This window comes from Paroedura picta, chromosome 3 (assembly GCF_049243985.1).
Source record: "Paroedura picta isolate Pp20150507F chromosome 3, Ppicta_v3.0, whole genome shotgun sequence".
Lineage (NCBI taxonomy): Eukaryota > Metazoa > Chordata > Lepidosauria > Squamata > Gekkonidae > Paroedura > Paroedura picta.
The window spans coordinates 7,802,795-7,823,097 of record NC_135371.1 but is presented as its reverse complement, the minus strand read 5'-3'; the positions used below and the strand labels follow the sequence as shown (position 1 = coordinate 7,823,097).

The 20,303-nt window shown below is 50.6% G+C and overlaps 2 protein-coding genes across 5 annotated transcripts; one reads left to right on the top strand and one right to left on the bottom strand.

Moving 5' to 3' along the window:
- Positions 1 to 2,289: 2,289 nt before the first annotated feature.
- LOC143834243 (uncharacterized) lies at positions 2,290 to 10,198 on the bottom strand. Of its 3 annotated transcripts, none has more exons than XM_077330898.1 (4): positions 10,130 to 10,198; positions 7,485 to 8,210; positions 5,919 to 6,054; positions 2,290 to 4,244 (listed from the first exon to the last, which is right to left on the bottom strand). In XM_077330898.1, the coding sequence occupies exons 2-4, from the start codon at positions 8,196 to 8,198 to the stop codon at positions 3,175 to 3,177; spliced, it is 1,920 nt and encodes a 639-aa protein (XP_077187013.1). In that variant the 5' UTR covers positions 8,199 to 8,210; positions 10,130 to 10,198; the 3' UTR covers positions 2,290 to 3,174. The 3 variants fall into 3 exon arrangements, with proteins under 3 accessions (XP_077187013.1, XP_077187012.1, XP_077187011.1); XM_077330897.1 differs by having other exon boundaries at positions 10,034 to 10,134; XM_077330896.1 differs by lacking the exon at positions 10,130 to 10,198 and adding an exon at positions 9,342 to 9,663.
- On the top strand, positions 9,564 to 17,117 carry LOC143834336 (uncharacterized). Of its 2 annotated transcripts, XM_077331069.1 has the most exons (4): positions 9,564 to 10,502; positions 13,057 to 13,214; positions 13,725 to 13,824; positions 15,235 to 17,117. In XM_077331069.1, exons 2-4 carry the CDS (start codon positions 13,107 to 13,109, stop codon positions 16,440 to 16,442), a joined length of 1,416 nt encoding a protein of 471 aa, XP_077187184.1. In that variant the 5' UTR covers positions 9,564 to 10,502; positions 13,057 to 13,106; the 3' UTR covers positions 16,443 to 17,117. The 2 variants fall into 2 exon arrangements, with proteins under 2 accessions (XP_077187184.1, XP_077187185.1); XM_077331070.1 differs by lacking the exons at positions 9,564 to 10,502; positions 13,057 to 13,214 and having other exon boundaries at positions 13,761 to 13,915.
- Positions 17,118 to 20,303: the final 3,186 nt, after the last annotated feature.

The window sequence follows — 20,303 nt, the reverse complement described above, 5'->3', positions numbered from 1 at the left end:
TAGTAGTAGCAATAATTCTAGTAGCAGCAGCATTACTACCACTAGTAGCAGCGGCATTGCTACTAACAGTAGTGGAAGTAATTTCATGCCCTCTCTCTAGCAACTCAGGGTGGGTTGCAAAAGGAAATACATATTTGTTTTTGTATTTGTACCCTGTCCTTTTCAGGAGGCTCAGGGCAGCTTTAAAGGAATTTTAAAATACGTAAGGGATTTAAAATTAAAATACATAAGATTTTAATATTAAATATTAAGTTGGACAAATTTTAAAATAACCCTCAAATAGTCATACTAGAACAGTTGGTTGCAGTCGCTTCCTTCCCTAAGTAAAAAAAAAAAAGGGGGGGGGTACGTTCACCCTGGTGGACTTCAGCTGGATGGGTTGCAAATAGGACAAAATGCAATATAAAAATGTTGTTATATTAGTTAATTAAGAACATTACAACTGTTGCGATCGCCAGCTAACTACTGACTGCCTGATCTCATGGGGAGGGGGGAATACAAACAAGGGGAAATAACTGGCCGAATCTTCCAAGGGAAGAGAGAGGGAGAAGCATTTCAATTTCTAAAACGAATGGGGGAAGGTTTCAGGCACATTTCCCAGTGGGGCCTGGAGTTTTCCCAGGGGCTTTCCCTCCTCAAACTCCCCCCTTCCCCAAAAAAACTCCAGGAATTACCCAACCCAAAGTTGGCAAACCTGAGCTGAAGCTAAACATGAAAAAAGCCATATATGCATAGGGAAAATAAAAAAAAATATCACCCCATAATTTCTTTTTAAATGTACCAAATCTTCAATGACCAATCAAAAGCTGCCCTGAGCAAAAGCTTCACCTGGCTCTCCCCACTTCCTAAAAAATGAGTGTCAGGAATGGTGTGAATGGATGCCATTGGCCCCTTAGCCAGCCTACTGGAATTCCCTGCTCTAGATTTTCAGCCAAATAAAGGGTTTTTTCCCAACATCTATTACACTGACAGGAGCCTCTTGTGGCGCAGAGTGGTAAGGCAGCAGACATGCAGTCTGAAAGCTATGCCTATGAGGCTGGGAGTTCGATCCCAGCAGCCGGCTGAAGGTTGACTCAGCCTTCCATCCTTCCGAGGTCGGTGAAATGAGTACCCAGCTTGCTGGGGGGTAAACGGTCATGACTGGGGAAGGCACTGGCAAACCACCCCGTATTGAGTCTGCCAAGAAAACGCTAGAGGGCGTCTTCCCAAGGGTCAGACATGACTCGGTGCTTGCACAGGGGATACCTTTACCTTTACCTTTTATTACACTGACATCCTCTAGCTCAGCCTTCCTCGGTTTTTTTTTAGTGTTGAGAATCTCCTGAAACATTGTTCAGGTTTGAGAAACCCCAGAAGTGGTGTGATGGTGCAGAATACGGTTGGGAAGCAGAGCTGTGGACATGTCCACCCAGGGTCCCCCACCCCCTCCAGGCCCATCACTGGCCATTTTGAGAGGGGTGGGTCAACATGACCATATATGTTCATATCACCCAATAAACTTTTAAAAATATGTTAAAAATTAACCCCAACTCTTCAGGAAACCCTTTCAGGACCGTCACAGAACCCCAGGGCTTCATGAAACCCTGGCTGAGCAAACCTGCTCTAGCTAGAGATACCGGGAACTGAACCAATGACCTTCTGCCTGCGAAGCTGATGTTCTGCCACTGAGCCACACAGCCCGTGGTATTCATGGTGTCTCAGTTTTTGCATTAAAAACAGCACAAACGTCTTGCCTGCATATTTTCTGTCCCCAAAAGATTTGATGTTCAAGTAAATATACTTCCCACCGTGTAAGCACATACTTTATCCCTTAAAACATCAGCAGCTTGCCTTTCTCCTGAACCGGAGGCTGGGGCGGGCTCACAACCGAAACATACACTGTTACAATACACAACCCTTTATTATAATCAACACAGAACAAAGCAGGGACTTGTAGGGGGAAAACAAAGAGAGTGCGGGCAAAACAGACGCTACGAAGCCCTGAGCTGGGTAGCCCAGGCTAGCCTGAACTAGTCAGGTTTTGGAAACAAGCAAGGTCAGGCTTGGTTGGTATTTGGATGGGGGCCTGTAAGAAGGCCCAGGATTGTGTCACAGAATCATAGAGTTGGAAGGGGCCAAACTGACCATCTAGTCCATCTCTGTCAGTCTCTTGCGGTGAAAATTCTACGGCAGGGGTGAGCAAACAGCGGCCCTCCAGATGTCCATGGACTACAATTCCCATGAGCCCCTGCTGGCAGGGGCTCATGGGAATTGTAGTCCATGGACATCTGGAGGGCCGCCGTTTGCCCACCCCTGCTCTACGGGGCTGGCTACAATAGGTGGAGCTTAACTTGCATACTCATGTACTGTCTTACGCTCTTGGTCTATCTGACAATACGCACAAATTTGTTTTTAGTTTTACAGTGGAGGCATTTCAGAACAGGAGATCAGCCTCAGAGGCACAGTCTAACCACTCTCCGCTTCCCACCCTGGATCAGGACTTTAATAGAACTTGTGATGATACGGAGACCCACGGGTGTTGTCGGAAGAGGCCCTCGTTGGCAGTGGGTGTCCACGTTCGGAGGCTTTCCCAAGATCCCTGGAACCGGAAACAGCAAGGGCTGAGTTCGGATCTTCTGCCTCCCAAGCGCGAGTTCGACCGCTCAGCAACTGCTCCTGCCTTGAAGTCTGGGGCCAACACAGAAAAACCTATTCTCTGTTGGCCTTCCATTTCACATTTGAACCTGTGGACACTTGCAGCAGGGAAAGATTTATATGAAAAAGGGACAGTCCTTCAGAAAACCTGGACTCCAGTCCTGCAGAAAGCCTGTTTCGGACTTCCCAGGGAAGAACCACAACTTCAAATCCCTCCTCCGTGGAGATTTTTCAGCCCCAGCCAGATGGGGTCAGGTCTTTGAGAGGCAGCGTGGTGTAGTGGTTAGGAGCAGTTGACTCTAATCTGGAGAACAGGGTTTGATCCCCCACTCCTCCTCCACAGGCAGCCAGCTGGATGACCTTAGGCTAGTTACAGTTCTCTCAGCCCCACCTACCTCACCGGGTGTCTGTTGTGGGGAGAGGAACGCAAAGGTGATTGCAAGCCACTTTGACACTCCCTTGAGTAGTAATAAGTGGGGTATAAAAAAAACAGCTCTTCTTCGTCTTCGGGCCACGACTCTCCCTGTCCTCCCGGGGCCGTCACGGCTTCATCCCCACGTGGGTTTTCTTATGCTTGCGCAGCCCCGTGAGCCCGCAGAATCGTTTCTCGCAGTCGATGCACTTGTAGGGTTTCTCCCCCGTGTGGCTCCTTTTATGAGCCTTGAGCAGCGTGGTCGACCGGAAGCACAGTTCGCACTCGGGGCACTTGAACGGCTTCTCCCCGGTGTGAATCCTCTCGTGCTTCACCAGGTTGGTCTTCCGGCTGAAGCTCTGGCCGCAGTAGGAACACTTGTAGGGCTTCTCTCCCGTGTGCGTCCTCTTGTGGACCGTGAAAACCGAGCTGTTCCGGAAGCTCTGCCCGCAGTCGGGGCACTGGTACGGCTTCTCTCCCGTGTGCATCCTCTCGTGGACCACGAGGTGGGGCCTCCGGCTGAAGCTCTGCCCGCAGTCGGAGCACTGATAGGGCTTCTCCCCCGAATGGATCCTCTTGTGCGTGATCAGCTGGGAGCTGGTGCTGAAGTTCCTCCCGCACTCCAGGCACCCGTAGGGCTTCTCTCCCGTGTGGGTCCTCTTGTGGATGACCAGCGAGGCCTTCTGGTTGAAGCTCTTCTCGCAGTCTACGCACTTGTAGGGCTTCTCCCCGGTGTGGGTCCTCTCGTGCCTCAGGAGGTTCGAGTGCTGGGAAAAGGATTTCTCGCAGCTGGAGCAGCGGAAGGGCTTCTCTCCCGTGTGGGTCCTCTCGTGGATCGCCAAGTGGGACCGGTCCTGGAAGCCTTCCCTGCAGTAGGGACATTTGTAGGGCTTCTCCTTCGCTTGCTGCCTCTGATGCTCGAGGAGGTCAAAGATCTCACGGATGCCGTGCTGGAAGGTGCTTTGGTTTAAGTCTCGTCGGCCTTCCTCGCCCAGGAAACCTGCTATTCCTCTCTTCTCTGGGGGGCCGGGCAATCGGCATTCTCGTCCTTCCGGACCTCCGGCCATCTCGGCCTCTTCGGGATCCAGAAGGGGATTTGAGTCACCTTGTTCTGAGCATCCTTCGCTGACGTTCCCAGGTTGGGAGGTTCCAAATGGCGCGCTTTCCACAGTACTGTCCCACTCCTGCTTGTTGCTTGCTAGAAAAGAAAGGAAATCAGAACCTGAGTCACATTTCCCTGTCGTCGAGATCTAATGCAGGGGTCTCAAAGCTTTCTGGGCCAATGGGCACCTTTGGGACACTTAGGTGGATCAGCTGAGTTGGTTGGGGAAGGTGAGTGTACTAGGGGCCAAGCCCGTTACATTAAGGAATACAACGGGCGCGAGATTGGGGTGTGTGGAAGAACTCTGTGGATGGCCTCTCCCTTCCCCCAGGACCTGGAAAAGCTGCAGGCTGGAGGCCCCTAGAAAGGGAACTCACTGGCAGGGGCAGCTCTCAGTTGGCAGGGATCTGCAGCCTCCGAGCCTCGGAGGGAAGTGGAAGGAGGAGGGGATTGTCAGGGATGGGGGACAGAAGATGATTGGCTGGCCGCTGGACAGATAGGCAAGCCGGTTGGAGGAGGAGACACTTAGGGGCGGGACAGCCGCTCTGAGTGGGTGTTAAGCGCTGAGTGAGACATGCTCCTCCTCCAAGGCACCAGAAATATATTGTAGAACAGATACTGCCATCTTCATAAATGTTTTGATATTTTGGATAATGCTATTTTAATATTTTAATAGGATTTTATGGGTTTTATTCTATTTTGTAAGCTGCCTCGAGGTGACATTGGTCAAGAGAGGTGGGGTCTAAACCTAAAAATAAATAAATAAAAATAAATAAAATTCTGACACTGTGTGGTGGACGCACCCACAAAATGGCTGCTCTAAAATGGCTGCTCTAAAATGGCTGCCGTTGGTTCCCTTCAGTCACACTGCGCTACTCCTTGTGCTGTGGTGACAGCTGCTGTCAAAGCACTGTTAAAAAAAAACACCTGCACAGCCAATGGCCAATCAAAAGCTTTACTGGGCAAAACCCTCGCCTACTTTCTAAAAACACTTTGCATGCACTGGGAAATTGAAGGGCACCATGGCATCTGCAGACAGCACAAGGGGGATGCTGAAATTGAAAAATCACTTTTCAGGCAGGGTTGTCAACTCACCTGGAGAAAAATGTCCTTTCATTTTATCGGGGGCTTAATGGGATGCTGTTTAGCAGGTGGTTATTTCCCTCCACACGAAAGCAAGGGTGTTCCCAGATGCACACCCCCCACTGGTGTAGCCTTAGCTTATTTAGAGCAGACTTTTCCAGCCTTTTGGTCATGGAGAAGTCCCTGAAGTAAATTTTCAGGCTTCAAGGACCCCAGAAGTTTTGGCAGCTGGTCAGCCCGCCCCCCCGCCACCCCCCCAGGAAGGGACATAACCACCCACACACTTTACCCTCCTTTTGCTCCCTCCCCCCATCTTTAATACTACTATGAAAGCTTGGTCCTCCAGATGCCAGAGAGAAGACAGCCTGGAGCCCCCACATTGCACCAAAGCTGACTCCCCCTCCTTTTGATTTTCACACCCACGGAGTGCCCACCCAGATTTCTGGCCAAGGGCAGCCAGTTCCCAAGTTTGTGGCCAAGTCCAGTCAGGCACAAACTGGACCGTGGACATCCTCCGGAGATTCCATAGACCTCTGGAGGACCATCAGCCCCTGGTTGGGAATCCCTGATGGAGAGGTACACTACCTCTGAGCATGGAGGATCCACCTAAGTGTCCCTTGTTAAAGACATCTAAGCCCTTAGCTTATTTACCACGTCACACCCAAGTATTTGCTCCTAAATATTAACCAAGAAAGCTGGCTTCCTCCTCCTCCTCTTCCTCTTCTTGCTGATCCTCGATAGATATGTGCACCTGCATAATGTCTAAGTCATCCTGCTCAGATTTGGGGGAGTTTTCAGCCACGTTTTTGAAAGGCCCCAGCACCTGCGACAGAAAAGAGTGATGTAGTTCAGACTTCTGGCTAACTGAAGACCAAAACTAGAAACCAAAGTAACATTTCAGAGAAACATGCACCATCCTCCTTTCTCTGTTATTTTCTCTTCCTTCTTTATTCAGTCATTCCCGCCTTCTCTTTCTGTCATTTTACCTTTCTTCCTTTTCTGTTTTTGTACTTTCCCCCTTTCCTCTGCCTTTCCCCCTTATAACTCCACAACAAAAAGGGCTAGATACTTATTTTTTTTAAAGGAAGAAAGAAAGCTGGGAGCACATAGATTTTGGCACTAAATCAATTATAATAGCATTACTGCACCACTGTGATCTGTCAATTATCATTTTTTTAAAAAAATCTCCTCCCCCCTCAAGCCCACCACTGGCACAGGAGAAATGTGGTCGGACTGCACCTGGAGTCCTGAGTGCAGTTCTGGAGGCCTCGCTTCAAAAAGAATGTGGACAAAATGGAGCAGGTGCAGAGGAGAAAGAGAGGAGGATCCAGGACCAAGCCCTGTGAGGAAAGGCTGAAGGACCTGGGAAAGTTCAGGCTCGAGAAGAGGAGGTTGAAAAGGGACATGATTGCTCTCTTTAGGTATCTGCTTTTATTTATTTGATCAAAAGGTTGTCACTTGGAGGAGGGCAGGGAGCGGTTTCTGTCTGCAGCAGAAGATAGGAACTGCAGTACTGGGTTCAAACTGTGGGTACAATGGTCCTGGCTAGATATCAGAGTGGGAAATTCAGTCATAGTTCAGCAGTGGAATGGGCTGCCTAAGGTAGTGATCCCCAACCTGTGGGCAGCGGACCACATGTGGTCCGTCGACTAATTGGAGGTGGGCCGCGAAGGACGCCTCCCGGCCCTTTACAACACACTTTGGGTGTCATTGTCTCCCATCACTCCCAGATTGGACTATCTCGTTGCAGAGAAACAAGCTCAGGGTTCCCATTGATTTGCCATTGTCGTGAGTTAAAATTTCCATGAAAATAAAATGTTCCTGATGTTCATTGTTGTGGCGTGTCTGTATCTTATTTTGAAGGGATGTTTAAACATTACCATAGCGATCAGAGAGCGTTAGGGCAGTGGTTGAGAGTAGAGGAGTAAACTACGCCCCCCCCCACCGGACCTCAGTAAAATTGTCAAGTGTTGAGTAGCCCCCGGTGATAAAAAGGTTGGGGACCACTGGGCTAAGGCGATGGTAAGCTCCCCCTCACTGGTGTTCTTCCAGCAGCGGCTGGACAGATCCTTATCCTGGGTGCTTGAGGCTGATCCTGCATGGGGGGGTGGGGGGGGGAGTTTGAACTAGGTGGCCTGTTTGGCCCCTTCCAACTCTATGGTTCTATGAGTCTAGGAGATATGGCTGCTGTTGGCAGGGCAACAAAAGTTTGCCGCTTCCAAACCCGGGCATGACCTGGCTAAGCATCATCACCTTTTGTTCCGGCCTTCCGGCCTCCTGTGGCCTTTTCAAGATGTCCTCTGCCAGAGCCACCGCCTGGGCGCCAGTCTTGGGGCCGCGTTCCCTCACCAAGCCCCGAACTCCCTGAGGCAGGACGGCCAGGAACTGCTCCAGGACCACCATCTCCACGATCTGCTCTTTGGTGTGCCTCTCGGGCCTCAGCCACTGGTGGCCCAGTCCCCAGAGCTGGCCGAAGACTTCCTGAGGGCCCTCAGCTTCCCAGTAGCTGAACTGCCTGAACCGCCGACGCCACATTTCCGGACAGGCAGCGTCCCCCTCATCCTCATCCTCCGCCTCTTCTTTCACTTTCACAGGAGGAGCCGGCCTTCCGTAGAGCTCTGGAGTTCCTCCCCTAAATTCAGCCGTGTTCAGAGTCACGGATGCCTCTCCAGGCCCCTCACGGACCACCGGAGTTACTCCTTCGAAGGAGGCCCGATACACCTTCCTGTCCTCCGCCGGCTGGGCCTGAGGGAGTTGGAGGGGTTCCACCCGCCTCGGTGGGGACTCCGCTGCGGTCAGAAATTCCTGCCACCGAGTTTCCCAGTGTCGGGCTGGCCCCTCGTTTGGCTCTTGCTTAATTTTGAGAGGAGCTGTCCCAAGCAGCAATGCCTTGGTGGCTCCAGTTTGGGCAACCAGAGAATCTTTTCTTTCCCCAGCATTGGGTTCTGTCAGGCCCGGCCTCTCCATTTTTAGTCCTGGCTGCAAGAAAGAAGAAGAAGAGCTGGTTTTTAACACCTCCCTTTTCAGTACCTGAAGAAGTCCCAAAGTACTTATGAAGCTGTAATTGCAGGGGATCACCAGGTCCCACCTGGGGACCATCACAGTGAGAGTACGGAAAGCCAAAACCAAAACTCCACTGTGTAGGTAAGGCCAATAATATACTCATCAATGCTGTGACAGTATCAGTGCAAATGCATATATCAAAAGCCATCAGTTCGTCTTCAATGTACAAAGGACTTTCAAGTATTTGCAAGTTTACGAAAGTCTGTCAAGCACTTGTGAGTCTACTATCCAATATTTACAAGTTGGTAAAAGCCAGTGAAAATCTGTGTTGTAAGCCAGGCATCATGCCATGTTTTTAGACACTTCTGTCAGAAAAGAACAGGCTTTTTGGATTGTTTTTACACCTGTCATTTTAATCACTGAGAACTGAATTTGCATGTTGAATATGATCTGTGAGTTATATATAATGATAAAAATAATAACTTCTGCCGTAGCCAAATTTACTTAGTAGGCTACCAAGATTAGGAATGTTTGGAAGGAATCCAGAAGAAATGTGCCAAAGATTTGTGCTACTTAATGTATCTTAAATTATCTAATCTTAAATTTTAACACTGTTATTTATGATTCATGATGCTTCAAATTTTCTTGTTTTATTTTTCGGTAAGTTTTAATTTATTTTACCTATATATTTTCTGTTATCGTCGCCCTGCATTCTGCAGGGGGTTGGACTAGATGACCTTGAAGGTCCCTTCCAACTCTATGATAAGTCTAAATCTAATCGAAGACTGATGGCTTTTGATACGTAAACTTGTACTGACACTCCCACCTGGGGATTGGCATCCCTAGGCCGTGGCCTTCCCCGAAGGTTGCCTCTGAGCACTAATATTCAGAGGCGGCCAACACTAACTCCCTAGCCTTATATGCCACTGAGGTCCTGCCCTGCCCCAGATCCCACCCTTAAAGTCTCCAGGTCTTTCCCAACCCAAAGCTGGCAACCCAAGCAGCCAAGCTTGCCCCTTCTTGCAGATCAAGGGCTCGCTCAGGACCAGGGATCTGGGAACCCCCCTTTCTCCCTGGTCAGTTGGCAACTCCAGACTTTGAGCTCACCGCTCTCGAGGGCTGCGCCTCCCCGCGAACCCGCAGTCGCGCCCGATCGACCGAGCTCCGGCCGTCCACAAAGGCCAGCCTTTTCTTCCCTTCCAGCCGCGGGAGAAGCACAGGAAAAGGAAATTCGGCGCCATTCCCGTTTCCTGCTTTCTCTAGGCATCGGAGCGCTGTCTGTTTAACCCTTTGCGGCCGTCCTAGGGGGAGGGCGGGGCGGGGGGCTTGTGCTTTTGGTACCGGAGCGTTTTTGCAAATATTCAGAATATCCAGTTCCCGTTTGTGTCCCTGGAAGGAAGGTGCAAGAGCCGCAGGGGACATAACTGCGCGGAATGTCAAGGGCGTCCTGCAGGCGGCGGCGGAGATAAGGGTTGCCAGCTCCCGGTCGGGAGATACCTGGAGACTTTGGGGGTGGAGACGGGAGTGGGTGAAATTTGGAGCAGGGAGAGACCTCAGTGCAGCAGAATGCTGTATGCGGAGTCCACCTTCCAAAGCAACCACGGATAAGGTTGCCAGCTTTGGGTCGGGAGATACCTGGAGGCTTTGGGGGTGGAGCCAGAAGTGGGCGGGGTTTGGGAGGTCCTCCGCGGAGTAGAATGCTATGAAGCCCACCCTCCCAAGCAGCCATTTTTTTCCAGGGGGGCTGATCTCTTTAGCCTGGAGAGGGGCTGGAATGCCAGGAGATCCCCAGGCCCCACCTGGAGGCTGGCATCCCTGTCATTCCGTGGCTGGCTCCTTTGGACTGGCACGGGAGGACCCCGAATTGCAGGCTTCCTGGGCCCAGGGTTGCCAACCTTTTAGCCAGGCGCTGCTCTTGGGCTCACAGCTCCAGGGGCGGGCGGGGGAAGCTCTGCAGCGCTGCAAAGGCAGCCTTGCTGGGGGGGGGGAAGGACAGCCGGGCGCGGCCTGCCTTTCCTCCAAGGGTTAAGTCGACCGAGCGGCCTCGCACAGAGAGGCCCAGGCAATTGAGAAGGAAGCCTTGCCTCGGCCAGGCCCTTTCCTGGACCTGCTGGAAAAGTGGCACTTGGGTGGGCGAGTGGGGGGGGGGGGCAGAGCAATTGATCCTTTTTCCCCCCACCCTCGTTGCTGGCAGAGAGATCCTTGCAGAGATCCTTGCAGAGAGATCCTTGCAGAGAGAGATCCTTGCAGAGAGAGATCCTTGCAGAGGTGAGTGGGGGGCGCGGGGGGGGGGGGGAGGAGAGCATTTCCAGCAGCGATGGGCATGAAAGGGGAGGGGGCGAGGAGGAAATCGGGAACCCGATTAAAATCAAGGGCGGGGGAGGGGAGTGGATTTGGCAGCCCATCCTTCCCAAAGGAGGAGCATTCTTAGAAACAAAAGGAATAAGAATCTCAATTCAGAATATTCAGGATTTTCCCCTCTCCTCTCCTCCCCTCCCCCAGTATTTCAGAAGGTTTGCCTCCCCGAAAAAGAAGCCTAGCTCTTGTAGATCCATTGCAGGGAAAAGGACCCACGAGTCTGGTGGCGTTTAGTTTGGTGGACCGTAGTTCATAGATTCATAGAATCATAGAGTTCGATGGGACCTCCTGGGTCATCTAGTCCAACCCCCGGCACTATGCAGGACACTCACAACCCTATCGCTCATCCACTGTCACCTGCCACCCCCTTAAGTGAAAGAATTTTGCTGATGGAAGGTTAAAAGAACCTTTTAGAGGGCTAGAAAGGTGCGCCAGGGTCACTGAGCGCCAGGTGCTATTTGTACACTGGGTTAATCATTGTCATTTCCCGGTGAAGACTTGTAGATCCATAAAAGCCGCCTGGTCCCCTTTTCCCCGCCGGGGAGAGAATCCTGTTTCCTGCTTGTGATGACTCCCTGTGCACCCCCCCCCCCGATCAATGTGTTTCCCCCTTGAAGCTGAAATATGAGCATCCAGGATAAGGCTCATGTTTTTATTGGCTTACTGCTTTTATCAGAATGTTGTATTGAGAACTGATGGGGCCCACCCCAAGCCGGATTAAGAATAATGGAAATGCCAGGGATTGAACCGGGGACCTTCGGCATGCAAAGCAGAGGTTCTTTTAAGCAGCCTTTCCCTGCTAGGGCATAATCCATCTAATCCAGCATCCCCATATCTCACAGTGGCCCATATGGGATCATGGCCTGTGTTTCTTAGAGAAAGCCACGTTGCAGTTTTCCTTGCTGGGCCACTGAATCCCTCAAGTGAGCCATATAAGAGCAAGATGAAAACTGAAATTAATTTTGTTTCACCAAGCATTTTTGCGCATGTGGATTGGTTGATGTTGGTGTAGAGGCAGGACCAGTGCTGACCAGGAGGTCCCCACAAAAACTAGCCAGTTTGGTGCAGCGGCAGCTTCTAATCTGGCAAGCGGGGTTTGGTTCCCTGCTCCTCCACATGTAGCCAGCTGGGTGACCTTGGACTTGTCACAGCCCTGATAGTGCTGTTCTCATAGAGCAGTCTTGTCAGAGCTCTCTCAGCCCCACCTATCTCCTTGGGTGCTTGTTGTGGGGAGAAGAAGTGAAGGAGATTGTAAGCTGCTTTGAGACTCCTTAGAGTTGTGAAAAGTGGGGTATTAAAACCAACTCTTCTTTAAATTGTCCCTTGCAGTGGACAGTTGAGGTTTTTTTTTTTTTAATTATCTGGGATTCCCAAATGGTTTGGCCCTTTATAGATAAGACATTTGCAGCCTATGATGACTCTTGGGTCATTTCCCATGTTCTCCATTTTGTAAGGGTTCTAAATGTCCCTAAATTTAAACAAGAAACATGATTTGGTCGTAGCTACCAATGTTTTTTAATCTTCTCTGGGTTAGACTGCTGCAGTGATTAGTGACTTCCACAGGAGGCAGCCTTTGCAGGCTGTTTAGAAGCTTCCACTTGTACAGATCAGGATCCAGGACCAGCCTGGGATGGCCACTGGGTGAGGAGGGGCCACACGGCATCTACTTGATCTGCAGACGGTCCCAGGATTGATATTCAGCATCTTTAAGTGGGTGAGGCATCCATCTCAGAAAGCGTCTGTCGGTCAGAGTAGGCAATACTGACTTGAAGACGATGGAGCCTAATTGTTCTCTCTTGCCCCAGAGGGACAGATCAGAAAAAATGGGATGAAATTAGCTCAAAAGAAATTCCATCTAAACATCCGGAAGAAGTTCCTGACAGTCAGAGCGGTTCCTCAGTGGAACAGGCTTCCTCAGGAGGTGGTGGGTTCTCCATCTTTGGAGATTTTTAAACAGAGGCTGGAGAGCCATCTGATGGAGAGGCTGATACTGTGAAGGTTTAAAGGGGTGGCAGGTGACAGTGGATGAGCGATAGGGTTGTGAGTGTCCTGCATAGTGCAGGGGGTTGGACTAGATGACCCATGAGGTCCCTTCCAACTCTATGATTCTATGATTCCATGAAGAGACCTGTGGCCAGTCAGCATAAGGCACCTTTATGAGTTTATAATGTAGTTTCTTGCTTGTTTTCCTTCCACCCATATACCAATTGTATTTTGGTAAGGTACTCTGGGAAAAAAAATCCCTGTATTAGTACATTTTTCTCACTTCGTGATGACACCTGATTGGAAATCTTTACTTATGTATATGATATTTATCATCTTTCCCAGTTTTTCCTTTTTTTCCCTTCTCCTTAGGCCTCTATAGGCTCCTATAAAATGTAAAGACATCCAAACTGCCCCAAAGTCCTTTAAATTCCACATTTCTGGTGTGTTTCATTGATTCACGTGTATGTGTGTTTTTCAGAGCGTTTAGAGGAGTGAAGCTGTGGTGAGATCCCCCTCCCCCACCCCGAAATGGAGAACTGGGCCAGGGAACGTGGCCCAGAAATCTGCGCCCAGGTAGTCGCCTTGGCAGAGGATTTCCTCCTGAGGCAGCGGGAGACCGAGAGATGGGACCCCCAGGTGAGTGGGCTTCATCCTGAGCAAAAAACGACAGAGGGAGAGCTGTGCATAATAATAAACAATAACAAACTTTCCTTTTGTAGCCCGCTCTTCCTGGATAGGGTTAAAACAATCAATCACCTAAAAATCCAGTTATAATCATTAAAAAGTATTTGTACATTGCGTGAGCCCCCATTTCATTTGAACTCGGGGAGGGATTCAAGACCTTTTGACAGACACATCATTGCTCTATTTCAGCATTTGATGACTGCAGCACCAACAGGGCTGTCTTAAGCGGAGTTATCCCTTTCTAAGGCCAATGATTCCACTTTGGAAGGGCAATAACTCTGCTCACTATCGCATTGTCAGTCTCTAGAATTACTAGCAACAGGATCTGCCCCCCTCCCCAATCCAGAAAGCTGTATTTGCCTCCACTCAGGTGGGCTCAGTGGGTACCGTTTGAACAACTGCCGGCAGCCCTGCAACAGTTCCCACCTCCAAACCTTGCTGACCTTTGGCTTTATTCCACAGGCAGAGGCTGCGAATCTGTCCGACGCGGAGCAGGCTCCATCAGACGCCGAACAGGAACAGAGCTTTAAGCAGGAGGAAGACGAGGACACCATCTCACTGGGTTAGAATTCACTTTGTCTCTGAAATGAGGTCCCTTGAGGCCCGTGCGTGATCCAGGTGGCCTTAAGAACCTGAGCAAGAGCACAAGGAAGGTCAGAGCTGGGATCCATCTAGTCCAGCATCTTTTTGCCCAGGGAGCTCAGCCGGAGGGCTTTCTGCTGTTTTTGCCACAGAGCAAGTGGCATTAGGCTTGTGCACCAGGGGGCCGATCCGGACCGATTTGGCTTTGGCGCCTGTTAAAGTCAATGGTGCAAGGAGCGGTTCTTGGCAGCAGAGAAGAGGACCTGCAGAAATGGCTTTAAACCATATAGAGCAGAGGTCCCCAACCCACGGGCCTCGGCCCGGTGCCGGGCCGCGAAGGCCTTGGCGCCGGGCCGCGGCTCCTTCTTCCCTCCCCCCCCGAAGCGAGAAGCTCGCCAGGCCACGAGCAAATCGGCCGCCAAAGCAGCCGATTAGCTCGCGGCCCGGCAAGCTTCTTGTTTCGGGAGGGGAGGGAAGAGAAGCTTGCCGAGCCGCAAGCTAATCGGCCGCTTTAGCGGCCTATTTGCGGGCGGCCCGGAGGGGCCAGGAGGGGGAGCCGCGTCCGCCGGCATGGCGGTGGCGCAAACGCGCATGCACGGACTGCTGCGTACGCGCGTTAGCGCCCCTGCCGGGCCCAAACGCTCGTATGCGCCCCTGCCGGGCGCAAACGCTTGTATGCGGCAGTCCGCGCATGCGCGTTTGCGCTGGGGCTGTCACGCGTGCGTGGGGCCCCGGACCGCCCTCTCCCCCCACTCCATAGCAGCGGTCCACAGCGGCCGAAAGGTTGCGGACCACTGATATAGAGAATAGTGCTTGCTAGATTTTTTTTAAGTTCACAGACTAATGCAGCAGTGGAATCAGCTACTTAAGGAGGTGGTGAGTTCCCCTTCACTGGCGGTCTTCAAGCAGGGGGTGGACAGATATTTACCAGGGATGCTTGAGGCTGATCCTGCATTGAGCAGGGGGTGGGACTAGATGGCCTGAATGGCCCCTTCCAACTATGATTCTATATCTATATGGTAGATATAGAAAAAATGCTTAAATATACGAAAATACATATAATTAAAGTAATTAGAATGATAACTTATTATGTATTATTTAGAATCATAGAATCATAGAGTTGGAAGGGGCCACACAGGCCATCTAGTCATAGAATCATAGAATCATAGAGTTGGAAGGGGCCACACAGGCCATCTAGTCCAACCCCCTGCTCAACGCAGGATCAGCCCTAAGCATCCTAAAGCATCTTAAACCTATTTAATGGTTTTACTCTGGAGTTGAGGCTATCATTTAGACCTGAACTTGTTTTTAAGTGCCTTGTAATAAAGACATGCATTTTCCTTCCTTTTCCCACCTCAGTTCATATAATTTTTTCTTTTCATCCCTGTAGGCGACGGTCCGATGAGCGAAAGTGAGGAGGCCCACCTTCCCCTGGAAGGCTCCGAGATGGAGGAACTCAATGGGACGTCCTTAGGAGAAGACAACTGGGCCGTTTCTCCACTTGACGAGATGGGAGAGACGTCCAGCAATCACCCAGCATCGGGTAGACGTGAGGGGAGCTACCAGAAGAAGAGAGCAGATGTTCCCGTCCCACCTTACAAGGCAGACAGCTGGGAGCGGAAGGAACCCAGAATCCGGGCGAGAATCTACAACTATGGGGGACTGAAGATGTGCATGGACTGTGGGAAGACCTTCAAGCAGAGCTCTAGTCTGTACAGGCACCGGAGGCTCCATACTGGAGAGAAACCTTACGGCTGTCCAGAGTGCGGGAAAAGCTTCAGCCGGAAGTCTCACCTCATTGCCCACGAGAGGACTCACACGGGGGAGAAACCCTACGACTGCGCAGAGTGCGGGAAGAGCTTCAGCCGGAAGTCTCACCTCACCACGCATGAGCGGATTCACACGGGAGAGAAGCCCTATAAATGCGGGGAGTGTGGGAAATGTTTCAGTCAGAGCTCAGCCCTTGTGGCGCACGAGAGGTCCCATACCGGTGAGAAGCCGTTTATATGTCTGGACTGCGGGAAGAACTTCCACCGGCGGTCGGGCCTCTCGGCCCACGAGAGGACCCACACGGGAGAGAAACCATACAGATGCACAGAGTGCGGGAAGAGTTTCAGTCAGAGCTCGGGACTCCTGGCCCACGAGAGGACCCACACGGGGGAGAAACCCTACCGATGCACAGAGTGCGGGAAAAGCTTCTGCGAACGCACGGCCCTTGTCCGACATTTGAGAACCCACACTGGGGAGAAACCGTATACGTGCACTGAGTGCGGGAAGAGCTTCAGCCAGAGCTCGGGCCTTTTGGCGCACGAGCGGACTCACACCGGAGAGAAGCCTTACAAATGCTCAGACTGTGGGAAAAGCTTCGGCCACCGCTCCGACCTCCTCAGGCACCAGAGAATCCTGAAACGAGGCAAGCCCTACAGGTGCTCCGAATGCGGGAAATGTTTCGGCCGGGGCTCTGATCTCCTTCAGCACCAGCAAATCCACACGGGAGAGAAACCATACAAATGCACTTATTGCGGGAAGTGTTTCAGTTGGCGGTCGAACCTCATTAAGCACGAGAGAATCCACACCCGAGTGAAGAAGGGCAAGTGAGCCTCCCTGGCTGCAGAAGGGACAGACGGTGCTCCTGTCTGCTGGTAGAGGAGAAACCGCGCAGGCAGAGACACTGTGTAAGAGCTCAGACAGTGGGATATGAGCTGCGGATAGAGAGCCCTCCTTACGATACGTCTATAAAGTGAAGCATTTGGGAGCAGTTAGTTTTCCCTGACTGCAGGTGTAGGTTCAGCGCTGGCTCTCACCCCACTAATGACTGGAGATTTTTGCTCAAGAAAGAATGTTACTCCAGGTAGTAACTACCAGAAAAGCTAATGCAATTCCTGAGGCAAACGGTTACAGAACTGCAGAGCTGGTAGAAACTGTCCCTGGTCATCTAGCCCTTTGCAACAGCTGGAAATACTTTTGAAATTATATTTAAAACCTAGCCTAGTAATGTTGATGCCATGTATTTTAATAAGGATAGTGCCGTTAAATTCTGCGGTGCACCTTCATTTGGGGGAGGAATTCTTTCTATCCACAATCCAGACTTGTGTTTTTTTGTTTTTTTTTATGGTGCTGTTTCCTGATTTGGAAAAAAGCCAACCTCTGATGAAGTGGAGGGGAGGGAAAGGTGATGTTCTAGAAGCATGAAAGATAGAATGAATTTTCTGTATCGTGTCCCTTCCCCGAAACACAGTAATTCTGTTCACAAGCTGCAGTGAACACACATAATCTGTGTACAGTGTACATTTGATTTTTCTTTGTACGTTCATTGAGTCATTCACACGTTAGATTCAACACACGTACATCAGAATGTGTGATCGAAACCACGCATTCATTCAGGCACTGGTTCATGGTTTGTAGAGTGAACGCACTTTGGCTCTTCCTTGCAGATGTATACACACACATTCACTGTAATATGCAATGGGGATTTGTGATGAGCCCTCCCAGCAAAGCCCTGCTTGAGGAAGGAACTTGGTGATATTAACCCTTTCAATCACCAGCAGCCAAATATCAGAAGAAGCTGGAGTCGAGATCTGTCACTGATTGCTGGCTGTGATTCCTTGGCAGAGTCTACGTGCAACTTTTAGCCGAGCAATGAAGTCAGATATCCTCTTTAGACTCTGTGAGAACAGCACAATCAGGGCTGTGATGAGCCCAAGCTCACCCAGCTGGCTGTATGTGGAGAAGTGGAAAATCAAACCCTGCTTGCCAGATTAGAACCCACTGCTTTTAACCACTACACCAAACTGGGTCTATATGCTTTTTGTTTATACTCTATATAATTTTTAAAAATCTGTTTGATTGATATTCTCATGTCTACCTGAAATGTTGAAGGTCTTCTATTCAAGTATCTACAACCTCACCTCCTGCTGTTATGAGGAGGGGGGGGGGGTCCCACCTCCTCTGGCAGCCCTTTTTTTGTTGGCTTCACCTCCTCCTGCGGCCGTATTGTAATTCCACCCACCACCACCCTGTGTCTGAATTCTGAAGGTTCCTGCAGGTTCAGAAAGGTTCCCACAGGCTCAAATCCATGTTCTATAGAGTGGGATATTGTTTTCCTCAGGCACGTTGATAACCTGGTTTCAGTCATGCGAATTCTGATGAGGTACTGGTATAAAGGTAAAGGTAAAGGTATCCCCTGTGCAAGCACCGAGTCATGTCTGACCCTTGGGGTGACGCCCTCTAGCGTTTTCATGGCAGACTCAATACGGGGTGGTTTGCCAGTGCCTTCCCCAGTCATTACCGTTTACCCCCCAGCAAGCTGGGTACTCATTTTACCGACCTCGGAAGGATGGAAGGCTGAGTCAACCTTGAGCCGGCTGCTGGGATTGAACTCCCAACCTCATGGGCAAAGCTTTCAGGCGGCTGCCTTACCACTCTGCGCCACAAGAGGCTCTTGGTACTGGTATAACCCAGACAATAAATCTTATTTCTTTAATAAAGGTGTTAGGCCTGCCAGAAAACAGGTCTCAGTCCCCTCCCTCAAAACTAATTCCTCCATAGCCCCACATAGAAAACTAGCTGCTTCCAACAGCAAAGTAGAAAGAGGGTACAAACCTGGTTTTGTCCCTGGCACACTAATTATCTCTTTGCAGGGAATGATTTTTAAATGGCCAAGCATTGACCCACATCTTTTCTCACCTGTTATATATTTATTCACTGCATTTATATCCCGCTTTCATCCCCAATCGGGACTCAAAGTGGCTCACGTTTGCCATTTTCTCCTCACAATAACCCTGTGAGGTAGAGAGGCCAGCCAGCAAATGGGGCTTGGGGATCCCAGGAATTACAGCTTAGCCCCAGCCTTCAGAGATCAGTTCCCTGAGAAAAAAACAAATTCTTTTGAGGGTAGACTCTGAGGCATGGTACTCCTCTGAAGTCCCTGTCCGTTCTAGGCTCCAACCCTAAATCTGCAGGTGTTTCCCAACCTGAGTCTGGTACCCTTGACCCCTCGCCCACCAGGAGGAACTGGGACACCTTTCCGTGGAGGTAGGCTAGACCAACGGTTGGTGATTAAGCCAAGGTCACCAGTAAGCTTCCAGGACATGAGTGGGGATTTGAGACTGGAGTTTCCAGACCCTAGTCTGACACTCTTAACCACTACATTACACTGATTGTCTAATCCGAAATGGCGCAACCCAGCTAGAGGCTGGTCACCTTAGCAAGAACTAGGCCTGGCATTCCAGGTCCCTGGAGGATGGGAGGCCTAGTCTGGAATTCGGGATTCCAACCCCCCTCAAGGGGGGTTGGAAATGTATCTCTCTTCTCCAGACCACAGAGATCGAATCTCCTGGAAAACATGGATGCTTTGAAGAAGAGGAAGAAGAGTTGGTTCTTATTTGCTGCTTCTATCAACCCGAAGGAGGCTCAAAGCGGCTTACAGTCGCCTTCCCTTTCCTCTCCCCACAACAGACACCCTGTGAGGTGGGTGAGGCTGAGAGAGCCCTGATATTCCTGCTCGGTCAGAACAGTTTTATCAGCACTGTGGTGAGCCCAAGGTCACCCAGCTGGCTGCATGTGGGGGAGAAGAGGGGAATCAAACCCAGCTCACCAGATTTAGAAGTCGGTGCTCCTAACCAATACAACCAATACACACCAAGCTTAGCTTCTACCATAGAATTTTGCCCAAGGATCAGAGCACTTCCCCGTGTACCTATTTCATTTCCGGGTCACATAAGTGCATCATGTTTAATTCCTACATTCTTCCCTGTTTGGGAGCGGGTTTTCTCCAGCTGGCCAGCTGGCTGGTGTTAAGAAAGGTGGGGCCTGACTTGAGGGGACCCCCATAAAGGACTGTGGCAGCCCTACGCTCCACTGAGATACCTGTCCTCCCCAGGCTCGATCCCTAAATCTCCAAGACTTTTCCAACCTAGACCTGGCAACCCAACCCCCCAATGCCCTGTTAGTGGCTGGGGGGGGGGGATACAATACCTGGTAATCTTATGTAGAACACACTAAGCAGAATGAAATTTTGTGGTTCTTTGGTAGTCACACAATCTTCAGTTACAGCCTTGGTGCTTTTTACTAACACACCTCTGAGCTGGGCTTGGGTAACTTGCCTTTTGGGGTGGTTATGTGTCCTGAATAGAGCCTCTTGTGGGGCAGAGTGGTAAGGCAGCAGACATGCAGTCTGGAAGCTCTGCCTATGAGGCTGGGAGTTCGATTCCAGCAGCCGTTTCAAGGTTGACTCAGCCTTCCACCCTTCCGAGGTCGGTAAAATGAGTACCCAGCTTGCTGGGGGGTAAACGGTAATGACTGGGGAAGGCACTGGCAAACCACCCCGTATTGAGTCTGCCATGAAAACGCTGGAGGGCATCACCCCAAAGGTCAGACATGACTCGGTGTTTGCACAGGGGATACCTTTACCTTTTTATGTGTTTTGAAGCACGCTATTTTTGGAGCCTCGTCTTTGGG